The sequence below is a fragment of the Lissotriton vulgaris genome, unplaced genomic scaffold (genome assembly GCF_964263255.1).
Source record: "Lissotriton vulgaris unplaced genomic scaffold, aLisVul1.2 SCAFFOLD_1307, whole genome shotgun sequence".
In the NCBI taxonomy this organism is placed as follows: domain Eukaryota; kingdom Metazoa; phylum Chordata; class Amphibia; order Caudata; family Salamandridae; genus Lissotriton; species Lissotriton vulgaris.
The window spans coordinates 166,132-188,835 of NW_028243195.1; the positions used below are offsets into that span (position 1 = coordinate 166,132).

The 22,704-nt window shown below is 42.3% G+C and overlaps 1 protein-coding gene and 1 long non-coding RNA gene across 2 annotated transcripts in view; one reads left to right on the forward strand and one right to left on the reverse strand.

Moving 5' to 3' along the window:
* The window catches only part of LOC147668673 (vacuolar protein sorting-associated protein 53 homolog), a 508,123-nt gene that overhangs the window by 136,477 nt on the left and 348,942 nt on the right, over positions 1 to 22,704 (forward strand). Inside the window, exon 7 of the mRNA XM_086948529.1 lies at positions 14,678 to 14,772. Within this exon, the coding sequence (XP_086804655.1) occupies positions 14,678 to 14,772 (95 nt within the window). The remainder of the gene's footprint in view (positions 1 to 14,677; positions 14,773 to 22,704) is intronic.
* LOC147668675 (uncharacterized) lies at positions 20,138 to 21,131 on the reverse strand. Its single transcript, XR_015303843.1, has 3 exons — positions 21,057 to 21,131; positions 20,560 to 20,660; positions 20,138 to 20,208 (listed from the first exon to the last, which is right to left on the reverse strand). It is a non-coding gene; the product is annotated as an uncharacterized LOC147668675 (long non-coding RNA).

Here is a 22,704-nt window from a genome sequence, read left to right on the forward strand (position 1 = left end):
TCCTGAGCTCCAACATTCCAATGTTAGCCTTGATGTTTCTCACTTTTCATTTTAGAACTCCTCTAAATGTTCTAATAGCTGTATAGTAGTCTACCCCAAACTATACCGGTTGTTAAAGGCCCTCTCCCTCGTTAAATGCTCTCTCCTGTGGCTCGGTTTCTAGGCCTTTAACAAGTGTATTGCCCTCAGCACCGGGCTATAATATTTAGTCAGAGACACTGCATCACTGTGAGACCTGCAGCGGCTCACATTCTGAGGTAGAGCGTTCGTGCCCTAAGGTGACAGGCCCGTTTCAACTTGAAACTCATTTTGGAGCCCAAACAAAGGACATATTATTTTCCGTTTCAAATTTAGACATTTGTTTTTTTGTGGTTAGTAGTTTCTTCAATTCCTTAATCAAAATTGTATTTTTGTTTAAGTGCCAAAAAAAAAAAGGTTTTGGGCCTGTCGAAAGCAGCCATGTCTGGACATGTGTGAGTGAAAGAGGATAAGGATGGAGCAGCAGAAACAGGCCGAGAAAAGGAAGCCGGGCTGAAGAGCCGTCTCTTGATGGCAGTGCTTAGATTTAATATGTTTTCTTTGGAAGGAACTGAAAGGAAACGGGGTGGGCTTGTAGGGGGAAGCTTTCAGCTGCTGGCCTCTGACTGTGACAACAGCAACCTTTCAGTGTTCCTTCACCCTTGTAAAGGAAATCTCCCCATCTGCAGCCCCCGGGGACAGGAGTTTAACTCACTCTCAGCAGTGTCGAGCCTTCCGTCAAACACAACACAGGAGCAACAATCATTGCACACTCGGGCGTCCTGGGACAACACTGTAGGTGCACTCAGTGCGTGTGACAGTGTACGCTGCAGAGTCCCTCCCTGGGACAGTGAAACGTCAGTGCAGCACGCATTAGTGACCAGTTTGGATATGCTTGAACTGGGGATGGGGGAGAGAAAGAAAAACAAGCACTGGCAAAACCAATAGGTCTGCTTTTGTGTTACTTGTCAGCCTTGTGTGTTTAGCACAAATATGTGTTCTCCATCTTTCTGTGTGTAACAGAAGTGTGTAAGTTAGTTATTTGCAAATAAAAGTATTGAACCTATTAAGGGTTCTATTCAGAGCCGCTTTATATTTTTAAGATGGTCAAAGCAATTCTAGTTCAAGAGCATAGGAAGAGCTGGAAATTATGGTCGAATAAATGGTAAAATTATGAATAAAGAAATTTGTATGGCGCACTTTACCTCCGAGAAGTTTCCCGGTACCACCTATAGTGGAATTTTAGAAAATGTAGGATTTCAGAACTGCATTGAAGCTGGTACAGAGCTGTAACAAACCTTGTTTTTTAACTGGACAAAGAACTCTTCCTTGCCCCTCAGATAAACTCAGTGGAGGACTCTCGTACATTTCAGCTGAAACTTTGAAAAAGACCCTCACGGTAAGCATGTACGGCAAATGCTGGTGCTGCTGCAATTCTCTCCAGACTGAATGATGCCAGTGCCTTTTACCTTGGACTCTCTAGACATCTTCTGGTGAGGTTTCAAACTTCATCAGTCAGACTCGTTACTGGGCTGCGAGAATGTAATCACACTAGTGAAGACAGAAGGCAGTTGCACTGGCTTCCAATGAAACCAATGATTCTTTCTGCCTTCGTCTGGTCCATCGAGCCATGTGTAACACAGGAGCACCTACAGTCAAAGCCCAGATGGGTCTGTCCAAGCATGTTGGACTGTGAAAGGGATTGTGTGTTTCAATAATACCCTCACCCCTCTTGACCCCAATGTATAGCCTACATGTATCACCATTTTGTAACCCCACTTATTAAGGGCTCGGTAGTTGTTGCCCATCATAAACGTCTCCTGTAACAGCACTATATCCGGAGAGTGACTCCTAACATACTGCATTACCACTCCCATCTTAATTTTGTCCCTGAGCCCATTGAAATTCTAGGACATTATCCTCTAACCATTTTAGATCTATAGTATTCTGGATCAGGGTCTCTGAGGGTCTACTCATTTCTAATCCCAGTCTCCTATTTCCCTCAGGTAGGCCTAGCAGGCGACTCTTCCAATGTGAATCAACAATGCAAACAAACCAACAACAAAAAAACAACTCAATAAGAACATTTCCCCTTGCAACCCCCCCTTCTGCTGCCCTGCATCCCTGCACAGCGAACTTAGAACTACCCACCTCCCAATATTGCAGAGTGCCTGTCGCCCGACAATAATAGAAAACAGTGGGTCAGTTGACCCAACATTTCATCCTCCTCCCGCCACCCAGTCCCCCCAATATCTTACTGTAAATTGCTATCCCTCTCATTGGTGACTCAGATTCAAGGTCTTATTTTACCTTGTCGCAAGCCCCCAGCCACTGCCATGCCAAGTAGATTGACTTAGGCCTGGGACACTGACCCCTCGAACCTTCGACAATGTGGCATCTCAAGTCACCTCATCAGGACCTCGCTAGGTCATCTCTTCCCCCTCAACCCTCCCGCAGGTAAGTCAGAACTCTGTCCTGTGTGTCTCCTCGTTCCCCCTCATGTGGGGAGGTTCCCCGTATGGCATGGGCTCCCAGTGTGAGATCTCGCTAGGGGTGGTTGCCTTGTCAATGCATTGCTTTCCCGGGCTGATGCTTCCCCGCTGTAGTCGACCTTGCATCTTGCCCTGTTGGTCTCCAACCATCAAGCCAGTCCAACACTTCAGAGGGCGCCTTAAAGTAACACGACTTAGCCTTAGCTGTCACTCTCAATTTGTCTGTGAAGAGCATCATATATTTCAGCTCTCTGTTCCTGAGGCAGCACTTTACTGCATCAAAATCTGCGTTGTAGTCTCAGCACTCTCAGGGTAAAGTCCCGGAAGATCCTGACTGTTGTAGCTCCTGTTTCGAGCTACTTCTCCTGGGTGCAGGCCTTCGGCAATCGAAGCCGCGCTGCACCGATCAGGCTGCAGTCAACCATGCGGCCCAGCACCCAGAGGCTTTGGGGGTAGCGCTGGATCTCTCTCTCCTCTCCTCCCCTCCACCCCACACACACACACTTGTAAGGCCATCTGTGCATGGTTCATTCATCAGCAATGGTGGATTGGAAGACCGATATTTGGAGCATTCTTACTCGGGCGACGGAGCTCCTCTACTATGCGGATATCTTGCTCAGCGCCTTCCTACTGAGACAGTCAGTTTTTGACCTTTGAGGACTTGATGAGTAAGCAGGATACCTGAAACCCTTGTAAAACCCAGTTGCAGACTTTAAGCATGTTCTGTAGGATTGTCCTCAGTTGGAATCATTGACAGAATATCGACGCCAAAAATATCGAAGGGAAGTACAAAAATATCGGAAAAAAATATTGTCAAAAATATCGTTTTTTCCAAAAGAATAATGTAAAATAAAGTAATACATATAATTAAAAGAACATAGTTGAAAATATTTTAAAATGTTTAAAATTATAACTAATACATGTAATGTAAAAATAAATTATACATATAAAATATAATATATAATATATATACTTAATAACATTTATAAATAATGATTGTAATAACTTATTATAAATTCTTACTTTTTTTATAAATACATACATACACATACAACAATAATATAAATAAAAATATAAAAAAGATATATAACAAATTTTTTTTAAAAAATAATAAATTTTACATGACATTAACTAAAACAGTAAATATTGGATAGCGTAGGGGTAAAAATTACTATTCCCACTTCAGAGATTGAAACAGTAGGGAAAGTGTTGGATAGTGCAGACGTAAAAATTACTATTCCAACTCCAGAGAGTGCAACAGTAGGGAAAGGGTTGGATAGTGTAAGGGTAAAAATTACTATTCCCTCTCCAGAGAGTGCACAAGTAGGGAAAGTGTTGGATAGCGTAGGGGTAAAAATTACTATTTCCACTCCAGAGAGTGCAACAGTAGGGAAAGTGTTGGATAGCGCAGAGGTAAAAATTACTATTCCCACTCCAGAGAGTGCAACAGTAGGGAAAGCGTTGGATAGCGTAGGGGTTAAAATTACTATTCCAACTCCAGAGAGTGCAACAGTAGGGAAAGTGTTGGATAGCGTAGGGGTAAAAATCACATACAAATAATTAAAATGAGTTTTTTAAAATAAATAATGATTGAATTATGAAATAACAATACATTAATTAGCAATACCAATAAAGAATTAATAAAAAAGAATTACCAAATTAATAATTATTTAACAATTACATTATTTTACAATACCCAAAAACAATAATTCTTTAAAAGTATTTACCAATTAATAATTAATAATAATACATTATCGATAAATACCAATAAATAATAATTAATAAAAACTGATTACCTATTAATAATTAAATAACAATTAATTAATTTTTCAAAGCCAAAACAATTATTAAAAATGTATTACCAATTAATAATTAACTATAAATTGTCAATACCAAACAATAACACTAATAATTACTTAATAAGAATTGAATTACTTCCAACCTTGTTCCCCTATAAACTCAAAATGCACTCCAATAATAAATGAATAAACTTAATATAATTACCAATTAATCAATTAATGAAAATTATTTACCAATTAATAAAAATTAATTACCAATTAATAAATATTTTAAAATAAATTAAACCCACAACCCGCTACAGAACTAAAACACAAAATTTACTTAGAAATAATGACTAATTCCTCATTTTTTTTAATGAATTTACTATAATTCATTTAATTCCCAGCCCATTCCTCTATAATCCCACAACCTGGTACGGTACTAAAACGCATAATTTACTTAAACAAACATTACTACCTTCTAAAAATGTTAAACATATGTTCAAAAACCAGTACAATACTTAACAAAAAATATAAACACAAACATATAAAATACAAAATAAAATATATAACACTAATATAAATATCGATATTAGTGACATCAATATTTTTGCTATCAATATTACTAACTTCGATATTAACAAAAACAATATTTCTTACCTCCAGATCGATATTCTGGTCGTCGATATTCTTGATTTCGATATTCTTTCCCTACGATATTTACAACTTGATATTACTGTAGGTCGATATTTAAAACTCAATATTTAGACTTGCGCACCCATCAGTTGAGTCTATTGGGCTTAGGTGACACAAAGGCTCTCGTCTCATACGGACATTCATGATCTAGATACCTAAGAAGTGATGGATTTGTGCTTCTATAAGCGTTTTAAGAACCACAGAACTGCTTCCCGTTTCTTGGACCGAACCCTGCTAATTGCAAAACACATCATTACCTTGCAGTGGAAAAATCCAGCACCCGCCCAGTGAGAAATGACGGAAAACCTTAGTCTTGTGGACGGGTGCTAAGGCTGTGGCTGTGCATAGGGCAGAAGTGAGGTGCCTTCACCACCCCCCAAAAGCACCTGAATGAACAGGTTCCTGACAAAGCTGTCAGAACCTCACGATGGGTCCACATCCTTCTCCTGAGCTCCCTCCCTGGTCCTGCTTGCTTCCTTCTTCCCCCGCCCTGCACTGTCAGTCCTGTGTTTTAAAAAATTAGCTCGAGGGCTTGCACTCTCTGGTGTGGATTTAACTGTGGGGATGGCAAACGACTGCTGCCCTATAGACGTCGGGAGCCGGCCACCATTGCTCAATGCTAGTGCGTCCTTAATCCTTCCCTTGATTTCCTGCCATCATCACCTCATTATGCCTTGCCCATGGGCCTCTTGGACCACTTTTGCCACCAGATGTCCTTCGATTCAAGCTTCCTGTCCTACCAGGTTTTTCCCTTCCCCCTAAGCAGTCATTTTGGCACACGTGTGACGGCTGGTATAGTACGGTTAGTGAAAGCATGGCCAGTACTTTCGGTTCACCAGGGGGCTCACAAAGCTCCTTTCCCTTAAAGACATGCCACAGCTGGGGCACAATCCTGTGTAGGGATTCGGCCTCCACAACTGTGAGTCTGGGCATGTTAACTCTCAGCTGTTTGGTGTGTTTAGAGCTCACACTATTGCATATGTGTGTTTGTGGTTTGTTTTCTGCAGGGTGGGAGGGAAACTTACACCTAAACTCAGGAATGTACTTTTGTTGCCTGGATCACATAAGCCTTCGCTGTCACAGTGAGTGCCAGACCAGTGCTCAGTGACAAAAGCTTGCACGTTAGTGTCAAACAGTTTTAAAAAAACGTAATTACTATTCTGAACCAAAACGACTGGCTTTGCCAACACTTGTTAAAAGTTTCGTTGCTACACAGTGCCCAGAGAAAGGGAGCCTAGTGCACAAGACAGATGACCAGGTAGAGTGCAATGCCTTCATCAAATGTGGCCTAGCTGTCAGAGTAGCCTTTAATATGATGGGTGTGGGCAAGTTTGCAAGAAGGAGAGGGTCTCGCAGTGCTGATACAGGGGCTACAAATAGGCCTCGTTGCTGCATTGACCTGTGGCTTCTCGTGATAAACTAGAGCCTACAATCTCCCTTCCCTTTGTAGCCACTAAGTACATTAAGTTGGGGGCCTCAGCAGTCTTTTTATATTGCGACTCCTTGCACAGGTGGCCTCCAGTGAAGGGTGGCTAGTGGACAAGCTGAGAGTTCCTCCCTTTGGTGGTCCAGGGCCACAGAACGTGATTAGCGCTCCGTGAGGTTAGTGGTAATCTAATCCATTTTCAAAGTTCCATGGCCACATGAAGCTGGAGCCAATAGAGCGGAGCAAAGTGATCTGTGACCCCCACTCTGAATGTTATCTAACACCGCGCAGCTGGTAAGAAACAACGGTCAGCTTCTTAGTTGGAATGAACTCGGAAGTTCTGTAGAGTCCTACGCCCTTTTACATCAAGATGTTATCAGCACTGGTGTGAACTAGCTGCAGAGGTTAAAGGGCAGCGGGAGAAAGAGGTGAAGGACGGCGCACAAAGAGCCCTGAGATTGAGAGATGTCGCCTGACTCATTATCCAAGTCTTGCCACCTGGCCATGGTCCTGAAAAGGGTTTATCACCTGTTGTATAGTGGGGCTTTACCATCCCTGGATGTTTACCCTCCTCCCCTTCATTGTCTTTGGACAGATGGCGTCTGAACTGGAAGAGAATGTGCATTGGTGTAGGATTGCCCTTATCTTAAATGCCTCTCCCAGAGGTGTTTTACTCCCAGGAAATGCAATTTTTTCAACATCTGTATGTCCACCCCTCTCGAGATGGCAAAGGAGAACAAATGCGCTCAACATGTGGTGTGCCGAATCCCCAGGGCTGTGACTCCATTTCTGTTCTCGGGGATCAGAGGCTTTGTAGAAGAATGGGCACAAAAGGCGGGCGTCCGAAATATTAGACAATCCGCACACACTCCCGTTCCCAGCAGGCTGAAATAGAACGTGTAAAGTAGGACTGCTCTTCTACAAAGATAAAACATGAACAATTTATAGTCTGGTCTCCATAAGCTGACATTTGTTTACTTCAAAAATGTTTACTGCTCTTAAAAAAAGGAAAATACCATATTTATCAATAACTGCAGTGTATGCGGGTTTGCTGATTCAGCAGGCGTTTGAGACTGCAACCTACCTATCCTTTAACTGCCCATCTTAATAACAAAATACAATTAATGTCTCTTTGACAGCTTAATCTGGGAATAGTTAGAGCCTTATGAAATTGTTTCTTTGAAAAAAAAGTACAGAGGCTTTAAAATAAGTAACTGTTCTTCGTTTCTTTGCCATTTTGTTTTATAGTCAACAGTTAATAAAGATACATGTAACAAACAAAAAATCGATGTAAGAAATCCTTGCTATAATCCAAGCCACTAGTGGTTTCTCTGGGCTGCATTCCAATCTGTAGTTTTTCGCCCGTCGTGTAACTGCAGACCTGGCCTGGCAGGTCGGGCTGGCCTATCCTATTCATTCAACACCTTGACTGATTTGCATATGGTAGATCTCTGTCTAGAGTGGCTCATTGGACGAATAATGATGGACTAGTATGCAGCTGAGTTATTGCCAGTGGCTGAAATTAACTCAAGCATTCTTTTCACCACTTTGTTGCTTTCAAAACCCTTGAGTATCCAGGCACCAGGCAATCCTGGTACACTGACATAACGTTACCGTCAAGCAAAAAGGTATTAAGATTCTCCCTGGGATATAAAAGATTACTGTTCTATCCCCCTTGAGCAATCTGCTGTGGGTGGCACTTATATAGGTTTAAACAAAGGTATCAAAGCCTTAACATGTGGCACTTTGGATCAGGACTTGACGGCCTGCTATAGCCTGGGATGCCGAGTCCCGAATCTTGGATCTCAAGTTGGCTTAAGATCTTTTGAGAAGCACTGTCAAGGATATTACTGCAGTAATTTAGTAAGGAAGTTGTTAAGGACTCTGCCAAGAAAGGTTGTAACTTAGCTCTCTGATGGACGTAAACACTTTTTTAGCCTAAAAGTTGACATTTTTTTCTGGCTTCAAGCATTTTTACATTGCTATGCAGGTTTATTTTGGCCTAATTAAATTTCCATTGTCCATGTGGGCATTTCAGTTTCCTCAACATGTGTGGTGAGCGCACTCACAGTAGTTAAATTTTGGTGATGTTTATTATCAACCAAATGCCCTCATCCAACTATTAGTATCCACAACCAACTTAGATAAAGTCCACTGTGTAATCACCACCAGTAGAGTGTCTACTGCATAGATGTGCAAGCGCTTACTCCTGTGCCATCAAGATATCATGCAATAGTTTCATATGTACATTAAATAAAACAGGAGAAAGTGATTACTCTTCTGAACATCATAATTGACTGGTGCAGTGAAAGGATGGTCTGACAGTGGAGTAAGAAAGTAGGTACTGTATTCCTTGCAGATCATATGAGTAGCATACAGAGGCTCCTGCAAGTAATGGTTACCAACCGTCACTACTCACTTAACCCCTTCCATGCTCATGACGGAACGGTTCCGTCATGAGCGTTGGTTGGCCTGTGCTTATGGCGGAACCGTTCCGTCATGGTTCTATTGGTTCTTTAGAACCTTCAGCACCGCCGCGGAGTTCGCGCAGCACTGAAGGGGTTGAAGATACGCAATCTACTTTCTAAATTCTATATCTACATCACAAGTTGCCCTGTTTTAGAAACTTGAAGGTGCATAAGACAAACCACAATGAAATCAAGCTAAAGTGTGCCCTTGACTCCAGCTATCATGTTCAGTGGATCCAGCAGAATACAATGGTCAAAGTCTATCCAGCAAAACATAACGCATATTATGATGTAAAAACACCAAGTGCCTTGATACTATTGGACCTCTCCGCGGCGTTTGACACCGTGTGTCATAAACAGCTTCTGTCGCGGTTGAGTGCCTTTGGTGTTATAGGCACAGCACATGCATGGCTCGCTTCTTTCCTGCAGGGTAGGACACAACGAGTGCAGCTGGGCGATTTACTTTCCACCCCCGCGCCTATCACCTGCGGCGTCCCACAGGGCTCTGCGTTGTCACCCCTACTTTTTAACATCTACCTGCAGCCATTAATTGCTCTCCTGAACAAGATGGACTGCCTAGTGTATAACTATGCCGATGACACCCAGATCATCATCCGGCTGGATGATGGCCCAGGAGCATACACTAGGCTACAGGACATACTAAAAACCACAGTAAACTGGATGTCTGAGAACTCTCTGAAGGTCAATCCAGACAAGACGGAAGTCTTGCCCATTTCCATCTCGGGCAACCCCTGGAGCGACAAATTCTGGCCTAGAGAGTTGGGTACACCACCAAAACCGGCAGCAGCAGTCAAAAGCCTAGGCCTATTTGTGGATAACAAACTATCTATGGAAAAACAGGTTTCCACGGTTGTGGGCACCTGTATAGGCCTTTTAAAACAGCTTAGGAAGATCTCTGCTTTGCTTTCATTCTCCACTCTGAGACATGTAGTCTCAGCCACAATTCTGGCTAGGCTGGACTACGGTAACTCTCTATACTTAGGCCTGCCTCAGCGGCTGCTGGACAAGCTTCAGGGTGTCATGAATGATGCAGCTAGGCTTATATTCAATAAACCCAGGACTGCCCATGCCTCCCCCCTGATGCAGGAGCTACATTGGCTCCCAATACGTCAGCGAATCGTATTCAAGGGATTGTGTATTGCTCACAAGGCGTTGTACGGCAAGGCACCCAAATATCTGAAATCCCGAATATCCCCCTATACACCAGGCAGGACCTTGCGTTCATCGGACGCTACCTTCTTGTCCCAATCTCGCTTCAAGCTGACCACAGTGGGGGGGCGCGCGTTCTCCAACGTGCTTCCAGCTTTGTGGAATAATTTGGATTCAGACCTCAGGAAGGAAAGTAATCTACTTCCCTTCAGAAAAAAACTAAAAACTGTGTTGTACAAACAAGCATGGAGCAGACCTTAGCGGCATGCCGATTTCAAGTGAATGTAACATCGTATCACGTAACACCTCTCACGTAAATTTGGACAGACAGCGCTTAGAGACCCCTGAGGTTATAACGCGCCATACAAATTAAATAAATAAATAAATAAATAAATAAATATTGGCATTCATTGCAGTTTGGAGGCCAAGAATTTCCAACCGTGCAACTGACTTCTCATCCTCTGTCTTCAACTGACATTCTCGTAGATCAAACAAGCCTTATTCTACTACAAACCAGGAGAAACCCCTTTTGAAATTCTCCTAAGAGACTATGTGTTTAAAGAAACATGCATAGTGACGTCTCTGTAGAATCTTTGCCAGAAAAGGTGTTCTGGCAAGAGGCCTCGAACTGGCTGGTTTGAGAGGATTCACCTGTGCTTTTAGGGGGTCAGCAATAATTGCAGTTTAAGCAGAGAAAGGGGTTTTTATGGTTCACAGATGGGTGGAGTATATGGGTGGTGAGGGGTTTTTAAGGTTTATGAATGAGTAGGTTTCAGGAATGGGTGAAGTGTAAAAGTGTTAAGTCGTCTTAGGATTCATGGATGTGCAAGGATTAGGGCTGGTGAGGGTTTTTAAGGTTTAGTTATGGGTAGCGTCTGGGCTGGTGAAGAGTTTTTTGGGTTCAAGATGGGTTGAAGTTTTGGGAAGGGAGGGGTTTTAAGGATTCAGGGATGGGTGGATTTTAGATGTAGAAAGGGTTTTTTGGGTTCAGGGATGAGTAGTTTAGGGTGATGACGTGTTCTTATGGGTCATGGATTTTTGATGTTTTAAGCCAGTGTGTGTTGTTTAGGGTTCAGAGATGGGTGGAGTTTGGGCATACTGAGGTGTTGTAGGGGTATGGAATGAGTGGGGTTTAGGCATAGAAGGGGTGTTTAGGGTTCAGGAATGGGTGGAGTTAGGGGTAGTGAGTGATTTTATGGTTCTGGGATAGTGGATTTTTGGGGTAGAAAGGGCTTTTAGGCTCTAGAGGCGAGTGTAGTTTACTTGTGTTGAGGGTTTTCAGGGGGCAGGGATTGATTGTGTTTATGGGTGGTGATGGGTCAACGAATAAAAGCCTCCAAAGTAATTGTTTGATAATGTAAAAGATATAAATATGAAATAATGTCCCTTGAAGTAATTCACTGAAATAAGTATCTCTGACAAAACTGTTTCTGAAAGTAAGACCTGCAACCATTGCCTTTACACTTAAAAAATTAAGCATTCAGCACCCAATTACTGCCAATAGGTAATTCTGTGAATGGTTTCTATGAAAAAGTAAATGGCATTCATTTTGAAAATTTCTATTAAACAGTTTACATGAAATGGTTTCTCAGTAATGGTATTCGATGAAATTGTTTTTCTATGAAATCACATACAACTGTATAGGTAGACTAGAGTTTAAAGACTATTCTACATCAGTATTGCTTACTTAGTATTAGAACTTTGGAATGTTGGGAGCTCCATTGAGAAAAATGGAGTGCTCCAAGCTTCTAATGGCCGGTAGAAGCCCGGAATTCCAACATATCAATATTGTTCTGTACAGCTGTTGCTGTGAACGAAGGCCTCATGAAGCCCAAGGGGATTTCAATCCTCGGGCTCTGTGAGGCATTTGTTTTATTTGTTAGAACATTCTGCCCTCTTGTGATGGAATGTTCTAATAGCCTTATAGCCCTCTGTAGCTGTACTATACCGGCATTAAAGTCCTGCTCCCTTCGGCTTAGGCCTTTAACGCTGGAGCGGGCCTTTAATGTTCGGTATAGTCCGCTATGGTGGGCTTTAAGGCTATATTAGAACACTGGAACATTCGAAGTTCCATTGAAGACAGTGGCGTTCTCCAGGCTTCTAATGGTTAGTAAAAGCCCGCAGCTCCAACATTTCAATCTTTGTCATTCACTGGTATTGCTGTGAACAAAACCTCATGGAGTCCCGAGGGATTTAAATCCCCTCGGGCTCACTGAACGCCTTTGTTTTATTTTTTAGTACATTGTGCCCTCTAGTGACAGAATTTTCTACTAGCCTTATAGATCGCCATAGCTGCGCTATACAGGCCATTATAGGCCCGCTTCCTTGTTAAAGGCCCTTGCCGTAGCAGGCCTTTAATGGCCAGTATAGCCCGCTACAGCAGGATATGAGACTGTATTAGCCTCTTTATCTGCTACCACCCTAATTCCACTTCCTCTTAGCTTTTTAATAATTCTAGTACACTAATGTAAAGCCCTTGTGAGGTCTGAACTTCTCTTTCAAGGGTGCTAAATATTCACAAATATCCTTCAAGCTATTGTAAAATCCAGGCCAGTTCTTGATTGAGAATGGTCTATGTTGTTTTACCTTCATCGTGTGCTGGTGTTCAATGGCTTTGGGGAACAACATATGATACCTCTCTTTGTGTTTCCGTTTAATAAACCTGCAAATGTAAGTTGTTAAGTTCTGTAATAAAATTCACAGGAAATAAATGCATGTTTAGACCATACAACAAAATTTGTACCAGGAAACAAGAAGCACATTTGCCCACTCTAAAATGCCTTATTAAAATGTTGTCTTCTTTCTTCATTAGTTTTGGTGGAATTACAAGGGGGCCAAAAAAATTGCCTGTCGCTACTCTTCCTCCGAGTTACAGATACCTGGGACATCGGTAACTCTTAGGGGTTGGAAATAATTTGTATCACATATTTTTGGGGAATAAAATGTGATAACATGTCTTTCCGTTCTGATTCCGTTGTATAGCATGCTAGATTTCCTCCTGGAGATGTTGGGTGCTTTCAGCAGGAAGTAGTCTCCAAGTGACCAACTCATTTTCTAGTCCTGATGGTCTCGGTTGCTCCTGTTATCTGCCCTATTGGGATTATCTGAGCACTCAAAATAAGGCCCATAGCATTCAAGAAGTTGGTTGGTAGCTTTAGGGATACATGAGGAGTTGGCTCAGATGGCAATTATGGAGAGCGTTATACTGTTACCCCGTGTACTAAAGCCACATCCTAGTGGCCTGCGTGATGTGCTAGTGTTTCTTTGTGCCAACATCATTCATATCCACAGTGTGTCTGCTAAATCTGCACATCTAGCAGAGTTAATCCCAGACCGGGAGGTTAAAGCGTGCTTCACCTGCAGTTCAAGCAAATCTTGTCAATTCAGCCTGCCGTGTGCTGTCTTGCAACATGGAGAGTGCACTATTGAGTTCCTGTGGTGCAGCATTCCAAGAGTAAGGAAGCAGTTCCAACTCTGAGACTCAGTGCCACAATCTCAACACCTCAGAGCACTTACTTTTAATGCTAGAATCTGTTTTCCTCTTTACTAGCACCATCGAACCATATGACTTTCCAGCACTGTAACATTCATTCTTTGAATCTTCATTAGACAGCAGGGCCATTGAATTACTTGTTTCTCCCATCCGTTTCTCGTGTGATCTCACACTTGTGAGACACTTGCTTCATACCTCCATGCCCAGTAGCACCTTTTCAACCATTGGGTCTTTCTTCTGCAGCACACAGCAGCATGGCAAGCTTTGGGGATAATGAAAGGTTCCATGCCTGTCACAGTGCATGCCCGGGGTTTATGTTGTAGTGCCATGTTGAATGCATGGGCACAGCACTGAGGTTGAGGTGCTTCCTGGCTTGACGAGTTCATGATACAAAGTTATTGCCCTTTCTTTTGGATGGGCCGCCCCATTGATGCAACTTTTAAAAAGAATGCTTTAATTGTAAACGCAAGTGCTTATTTAGTGCTTGCCTGGCTATTCTCCATCCCACCAGGTAAATAGGAGGGCTGTACTCTGGTGCCCGAGTGAACTACAGCCTGCCATGTTTAGAGATTTCCTCCAAGCAGGCACAGCCTTCAGCAGGGCCACTGCCTCAGTAGCTCCACTGAAGACATTGGCACTTTGCTGTGCAGGTGCCATGATCAGTGCACCTGCACTGAAAAGTTGTTCGTTTTTCACAAAGAAAACAAATTATGTAAGCAGGGATTGTTTACTGGCATACTAGAAGCAAATGGCCTTAAGACGAAGGAAATGTTCTACCACCCGATGGTTGTCATTTATTACATTTCCTACTCGAGACCGCCAAATTGTCCCTGGTGGTCCGGAACAGGAACCAATTAAGTAGGATTATCTGCCGAAATAAGGCAGACCATCGGAGGTCCTTTGTCCCGGTATCAGTTGAGCTGGTGGGTAAAGGTTTCACCCAGTGGAATCAGTATAGGTACCACCAGAGGATACTTCCCCTTGTTTGTAGCGGAGATCCCTGTCTGCCAAACTCTAATTAAGCCCCCTGGCCTGAGTCAAACAGAAACATGAAGGAAAGGGATCCTGAGTCGATATTACATGCATTACCATGAGATTGTTTGCAAACATCACAGAATATTCCTTCATTCTTTCAGCCAAAGAAGCCAAAAGCCCCTGAGAACCCATTCCATGGTATCCTCTCGAAGTGTTTCGAACCTCACCTTTACGTGTACATCGAGTCCCAGGACAAGTGAGTAAAGTGCCTTTTTTCCTTACTCTTTCATCTCTGAACCCCAAAGTGTCTGTTAATCTCTAGTTAGTTAGTGATCTGTTCGTTGTATATATTTGTAGCTTTTTGACCCAACAAACGAAGGACAAACTTTTTTTGTAAAAGACGCTTCAGTGTTTATGATAGAAGATAGGTTCTTCATAATCTGGAAAGGAAATACTTCTATGTCTGTACTCATGTTATTACTCCAACTAAAAGTATTACATCTAAAAGCCTCTAAGGCGACACAATACACGAAAGTGCAATTTTGACATCTTGTTTTGACTCTGCCCCACCACCCTTGCTCTCCCCCCAACCACACACACATAGTATACTGTTCTATGCACTTAACATTGTTCTCGATGTCTTTCTTCGAATATATGATTTTACCACGATTACATGTTCCACGCATGGCATTACCACGCGAATTTTAGTTCGCAAGTGGCTTTACCACGCTGGAATTTGCAACGAAGGATTATACCACGCATTTTAACGTCCTTTAAGCACAAATGATAACGATTATTTTCTTACCTGACACCTTCCTGTCTTTCACCAGCAGCCCGTACTTCCATCCACCATCGAAACAAGCGTCAAAACACGTCTTCCAAAACTAAAAAAGGACTGCTATTTTGACGTACACGGCACGTCTTTGGGGGAGGCACTTTCCTTTTATTTCGGTGGTACTGAAGTGCGTTTTTTTAAATTTGAGTAATCCGCTCCTTTGTTTGTTTTTTTGGGGGGAGACACCCCCAGGCCCCCACCGAGCACCCCTCCCCAGCCCCCCCTGAGCCTCCCCCAGCCCCCCCAAGCCCACGCAGAACGACTTGAAGGAATACCACGTCTCCCCCCCCAGCCCGTGGTAAAGACGGTCGTGGAAGGCACCCTCGTTGTAAAGACGTTTGCGTGGTAAGTGTCACGTGGTAAACGTCATTAGTGGTAATGCCTTCGTGGTAAATGATGTTTCCCCTTTCTTCGTGCTCTGTTAAAGCACTTCTCTGTCTTGGAGAACAGTCTGCGTCACACCTAATACCTAAAGTGCAGTAAATATATCTAATATATACATGTGTGTCTGCATATACATATCTATATCTATAGAGATATATATATACACATACATATATATATATATGTACATACATATCTATATATATATACACATACATACATATATAAACACACACACACAAATACTGAGTTAAGTAACAACAGAATTTCTTGTGATCATCACTTTTATTTTTCTCCTCAATCAACCTCCTTCCTCTGTTACGTTTTCCAGTGTATTGGAAGACGTAACAGAGGAAGGAGGTTGCTGTAGAAGACGCAAGTCCCTTATCATGGGGAACTAAGAGAAGCAAGGAGACATTTCAACCTTAAAGAAATTGTGTAACATCTGTTAAAGTGTCATATAAAAAGCTAAGAGAATCGTTTATGGAGCTGATATTGATGGATGCTAGTTGCATAGGAAGAGACACCATCAATTTATGCGTACTCGAAACAAGTAGCAATCCAGAGTTTGAAGACCATATACTAAGAGACTGGGGGAAGCACCCACTCTTAAGGGAGCGACACATGAGAGGATATGGTATTCATATATGCCCCGAATAAGCGCAGTGTGCGCAAAACACGGGTTGGTTGTATAAGAAATTAACCACGTGAATGAATAAAGAAATTATCTCAAGAAATTGTTATCTGAAACTGTTACCTATCTCAGTATTTTTTTTAATGTATTGTACTTACATCGCCAGTAGCGTATCTGTGTACTGTGAGTTTAGCACGGGGAACTATTCCTGTTACCCACTATCACTATTATATATATATAATTCTTTGGGGTGCTGCAGAGGTTTACTATCATAGCATCTTGTTCAATAGTTATATTCATTAGAAGATTTCCATGAACGTGCAAAATCTCTGAACACTTCTTCAACGGAAAAATCATTCTAACAAAATGTAGATAAGCACTGTCTATGCAAAGTCACATTCCCCTGTATGTTTTAATATATTTTGTAAGAAAATAAACACAACCTATTTTAAACCCATAACGATATCTCAGTGCACCTAAAGCATATGGAGCTGCAGTGCTTCGCCAATATTTTCCATGTCATTATTTTTAAAAGAGAAAAATAAAAATCTGTTACCATAGACATAGACAAAAGACTGCTCTATCTGTGGAGCAAAGGTGTGCTTCACTCACTGTTTGTAGCATCGGTCTTTTTATGAAGATATTTTTTTCTCAAGGCATTTTTTCCTGCCATATTTCCTGTCAATCATCTGGAAGGGAGTGAGTATAGCCAGGGAAACAGGGATTGGACCGCCCCCTTCTTCAGTCTCGCAACTTCAAATCTCATCACCTCTGCAGATCTCTGAGGGTTGTTAATTTTTTCATAGTTACTGCCGCATTAATTGAGTTGATGTTAAAGGTGGTTTGACATTGGTAGTTCTCAGGGTTGAAGACCTCTTGTTGTTGACACCTCTTAATACTGCTATCTATTCTTCATTGATAAGATACTCAGGCTGGTATTCACCACGTGTTTTCTGTTCAGTGCTATTGGGTACTCTATGTGCTTATAAGGGGTACTAGTGAAAAGCAGCAATTTTTATCGAGTTCAGTCAGTTTTTGTAGAATTTACTGTGCTTCTCAGCCTCTTTAGAAATCTTCGCGGAGCGCAAGGGAAGGAGAAAGGCAACAGTAGTTGGTGATTAGGTATCGTCAACCATAGAAGTTAATTGTTGGCTAGACCACTAACTGGTTGGGAGAGATGGGTTTTTAGCCCACGTTGGAATTGTATAAAGCTTTCTATGCTCTTTAGATGGAGATAAAGAAGGTCTTCTACATAACGAAATCACCCACTGAACCTTTCGGAGTTCATCAGGCGGGCACCTGCAAGCTGTTGGAGGCTAGCTGTGGGGGTCTGGGAGTGGCAAAAAGCTCAAAGGTTTACGTTAGCTTCAGAGAAAAAGGAAATTATAATTACAGTGATGTACAGGCATGTGTAGTTGATTGTTGTGCAGAGTCTTACAACCAGAGGGAAAATTCAAGTGCTACTTATTGATTGTTCTGTTAAAATTACTTATAAAGTGCACATACACAGATTGGTTTCTTGGCGCTGAATAAGATTACAACCCACATCTCTTTCTCCCGGGCAGCACCATCGTAAAAACTATTTCTCTGTTATCAGTATTGAGCTTGGGGACGAATTAGCCCATCAGAAGTCTGCTATATAACAATTACCCCTCCCCCCGCCCCCACGATCCTGTTAAAGCTTTGGTCTGCAGCATGTGTAGATTCCTGATCATACAGATCCATAATCCCGGGCGCCAGTAGTTGTCTTAATCAGACCCGTTGAATCACAAATATTAGCTTTTCATTTGTGCTAAAAGGTTTTATTGATCAGTTTGCACTCTTGCTATTTTGCTAAATGTTTAAAGGTAGGCCATGTAGTCAAAGTTGATTTCTCACAGAGAAAAGACATTTGCACCTGGTCTGAAGATTGTCATAGTGAATTATGGATCACACCTGGGACTACACTTGAGCAATTGGTATTGTTTGAGCTGTGTAACATAGCGGTAAATATATTCATCTCATGGGTGACTGGGAGCTTTCCCTACTATCAGGTTACACGTTATAGATTACATTGAAAGTCACCACATTAAACACCTAACACGGTAAACTATCATTGGCAAAGCAAATTGGTCTGCCACTGGCTGCCAACCTTTGGTTTTGCCAATATTTGTGAAAGTTGTTTGTAAAACTGTACAAGGGGACTGATTACCTTTGTGTACACTGTGAAAGAGCAGGATGCAACCAATGTCTAATATTGGCTTACCCTGTGCCCCATGTGATATGCTGTGGTGGGCGGAACAAAAATGTGAATTACACACTGATAGACCAGGAGACACAAGAGCTGATTGTAAGCCTCCTATTGCTAAGTATATAATGTATACAGTTTCATTAAAATCAAAAGGTATTAAAAGCAAGTAGGGAAATAGAAAATCATAAAATATGTAAAAGGCTTAAAAAGTACCAGAGCCTAAAGGCTAGGGCGGTCGACCTCGAAGCTGGGGAACTGAATTTGTGTCTCCGCAGGGACGCTCAACATCCTGTGATTCTGGGCAAATCACTTAATCTCCCCATGCCTAACAAAAATGAATGTGTCCGCAACTGGCGCTCATGTAAAGCGCTCTGAGACCTTCGGGTCTTGTTCGTGCTATATAAAGAAAATAGGACTTGTAGATTTATAACCGGCCGGGGATGAAATTCTTGTTCTGCAGCCCTCAAATTCTCCTGGTTTAATGGTCTCCTAGGTCAAGTGCATTGATATCTGTAGTAATTGCTTCAAATGGAGAGATTGACGTGGGAATGCAGCTTCCAGGGGTGTGGCATTTCAGGCTGCTTGCCTGTAGCAAGTTATTGCATGATACTATTGTTATAAACGCAAAAACAAAAGGTGATGGACCGAATGTGGATCAATGTCACACATTCACCCCAGTCCAAAGATCTGGCCCCAAATCCATCGTTTTTTTGCACTCCACACCACCCTGGGTTAGACAATGGCGATATGCAAATCAGCTCTGACCCTGTGCCCCATGGGAACAGTCCAGTCCGAACTACAAAAGCCATGTACTTCCCAGAACGGAATCAAGCATCCGAGGACCGGACCGGTTTCGAAGTAACACCTCTCATCAGCCCGGCTACCTTGACTCCAAGTGGTGTGGAGTGCCTGGGACCCACGTCTGAGCATCCCCAGCGCACTTATGGCGGTAATTGCAAACACAACAGGTGATGGACCGATTGTGGATCAATGTCACACATTCACCCCAGTCCAAAGATCTGGGCCCAAATCCATCGTTTTTTTGGACTCCACACCACCCTGGGTTAGACAATGGCGATATGCAAATCAGCTCTGACCCTGTGCCCCATGGGAATAGTCCAGTCCGAACTACAAAAGCCATGTCCTTCCCAGAACGGAATCAAGCATCCGAGGACCGGACCGGTTTCGAGGTAACACCTCTCATCAGCCCGGCTAGCTTGACTCCAAGTGGTGTGGAGTGCCTGGGACCCACGTCTGAGCATCCCCAGCGCACTTATGGCGGTAATTGCAAACACAACAGGTGATGGACCGAATGTGGATCAATGTCACACATTCACCCCAGTCCAAAGATCTGGGCCCAAATCCATCGTTTTTTTGCACTCCACACCACCCTGGGTTAGACAATGGCGATATGCAAATCAGCTCTGACCCTGTGCCCCATGGGAACAGTCCAGTCCGAACTACAAAAGCCATGTCCTTCCCAGAACGGAATCAAGCATCCGAGGACCGGACCGGGAAATAGGTGGCGAAACAGTGGCGAAAAATACAACACATCGACGCGCGTTTCGGCGTTATCAACAGAACGCCTTCATCAGGAGCCACAATCAATCTGTAAAACATATATGAAATAAATTAAAAACATAAAAGGGTCATAAAAAACTCCCATCATTCAATTAATAATACATATTGCTGTGCTTACATAACAACTACTCCCTACAAAATGCAGCTAAACCATATAGCTACATAAGGTACAAACTAAAGATTTTACATTTGAGCAGTGGTTTTGTAATTAAACACGAAAAATCAAGGAATGATAGTTCAAAAAAGTGGGAATCAAATAGATTATCTAATGGTGTATATATACCCATCAGAACATATATTAATGATTGGGATATAGCCTGGTGACTAGGAAATGAAAATGCATGAGTATAGGGGCTAAAGTCATTCACTGTTGTCTTACCCAGGAGAAACACGGGATGAGTGTTCTCTAATTGTTCCTTGTGTGTATATCAACACCTATCATCTCGGTGGAGTTACACTTCACCTGGCTTAATGTTTAGTCTGAAAAAAATGCACATCACAATTGTAGTTATGTGATACCTTTTATAAACCTTCCGATTTTTGGATCTTATTTAACCTATAGTTAAACATCGTGTGTACTCTAATTCAATGCAGTTATAAGGGTCCTATCTTTGAAAATTAGAGTTATATCTGTGTCTGACCATGGAAATGTCACTTTTATCTATTATTTACTTTACCCAAAGCGAATACAGATTGCCTTAATGGTAGAAATTTCTTCGCAGGATTTTACCAAATGTATTACAGGATTATAACAGAGTACATAGGGAGATTGGCTGGTATTTAAAAATACTAATTATTCAAAATGTCCCCAATTCTTGATTCTCAAGAAGATTGATTCAGAATGCGAATGCGGTTTTGAATATAAGGGTGACTTACCATTAAGAATCTTTTCAGATGAATAATAATATCAGTAGGAGAAAACCGCGTTCAGGATAACTGCTGGTTTCCCGCAATATACACCACGATGCTAGAAATAGAACGTGAAAGGCCATAAGTTACTGGTATGTCCATATTTGTTAAAGTTGCGGACGTGTATTAACTACCTGACACCTCACACAAAAGAAATCAACTTCCTGATGTATATACATCTGTTTAAATTGCGGGTTTGTTATAGCACATTAGTGAACACTGCCTGACACCTCATATACTAGAGGTCAGCTTCCGAATGTGTACACACTTGTTAAAGGTATAACACATTAGTGAACACTGCCTGACACCTCATATAATAGAGGTCAGCTTTCGAATGCGTACACACTTGTTAAAGAGTAAGCGCGTGTTTTCACACATAAGTGAACACTACCTAATATTTTACACAGAGAACGTCAGCTTTTAAGTATGCCCGTAGTTAACCAGCTTACCGTTTCTGTTGGTGAAATGGACAGTATCGCCAGCACTTGTTTATGTTCTGTTTCCCGTAACTGCCCTTTCAATGCTGGAAGTAGAAATCACGGTAGACCCCTAATTACGAATCGAACTATAAAGGAAACATCCTCAATCTACCATATCAAAACGCAAAGTAGTTTATTTACCAGGGGGGGGATAACGGGCAAGCCGTAACATCAACCGGAGAGAGCCACGGTCAAGATGCTCAGTGGCGTCTCACAGCCGTTGGAAAACACATATTTCTGATGCTGGGGAAGTTAAAGAAACAGTACCCATTACCAAAGATTCTATATTTATTTGGTAGATATTCAAAAGCGCATATCTGCTTGCTTACCCAAAGGAGATAAAGGGCGAACCATTACATCGACTCGATGCGATCAGTATTACAGGGCCGTGGTAATGTAGGTGGTTCCACCTTTGTCTGACTGCACTACACACGGAATTAATGCTCTGAACCCAACACCTAAGAGCACATTCAGATTATCTCCAGGTAGTTGCTTCATCTACCTCTACGTGATCAAAACAATTTGAATTGCGTGTATCAAGGGGGCTACATTCTAGGCATCTCCTAGAAAGAGCGGTAATTTGGCAAATTAGTCCAACAAATTTATTTATTTATTTATTTTTTATTTTATGTGTTTTGTAGAGCGCCTGAATCAACCCCAAAGGGGTATCTCTGCGCTGCAGACAAGCATCAGAAAGCTGAAGGAAGACAAAGATTAAAATAGAACAGTCTTGAGTAGCAGTCTAAATTGAAGATGGTCAGGGCAATGTCTCAGATAGGTGGGGAACTGGTTACTATAGAGCGAAGCAAGGTGAGAGAAAGCTTTCCCACCCATCCTTGATTTCTTAAACCGGGTTACCAGGAGAAGGGATTAGGTTCCTGAGCTGGTAGGGATATACTGATTACGTTTCTTAGCAAGGTAAGTGGGGCCCTTGCCATACATGGCCTTATGGACGATGCAGCAGATTTTAAACTTAATTCGCGTGCTCACTAGGAGCACGTAAAGCTGTTGAAGAAGGGGAAGGGAAGCCGTTCTGGGTGGAGCATTCGAGACAAGGTGCGGCGCAGTGTTCTGGACTACCTGCAATCTGCACAACGAGGAATCATTAGCTGAGACCAGGAGAGCATTACAGTAGT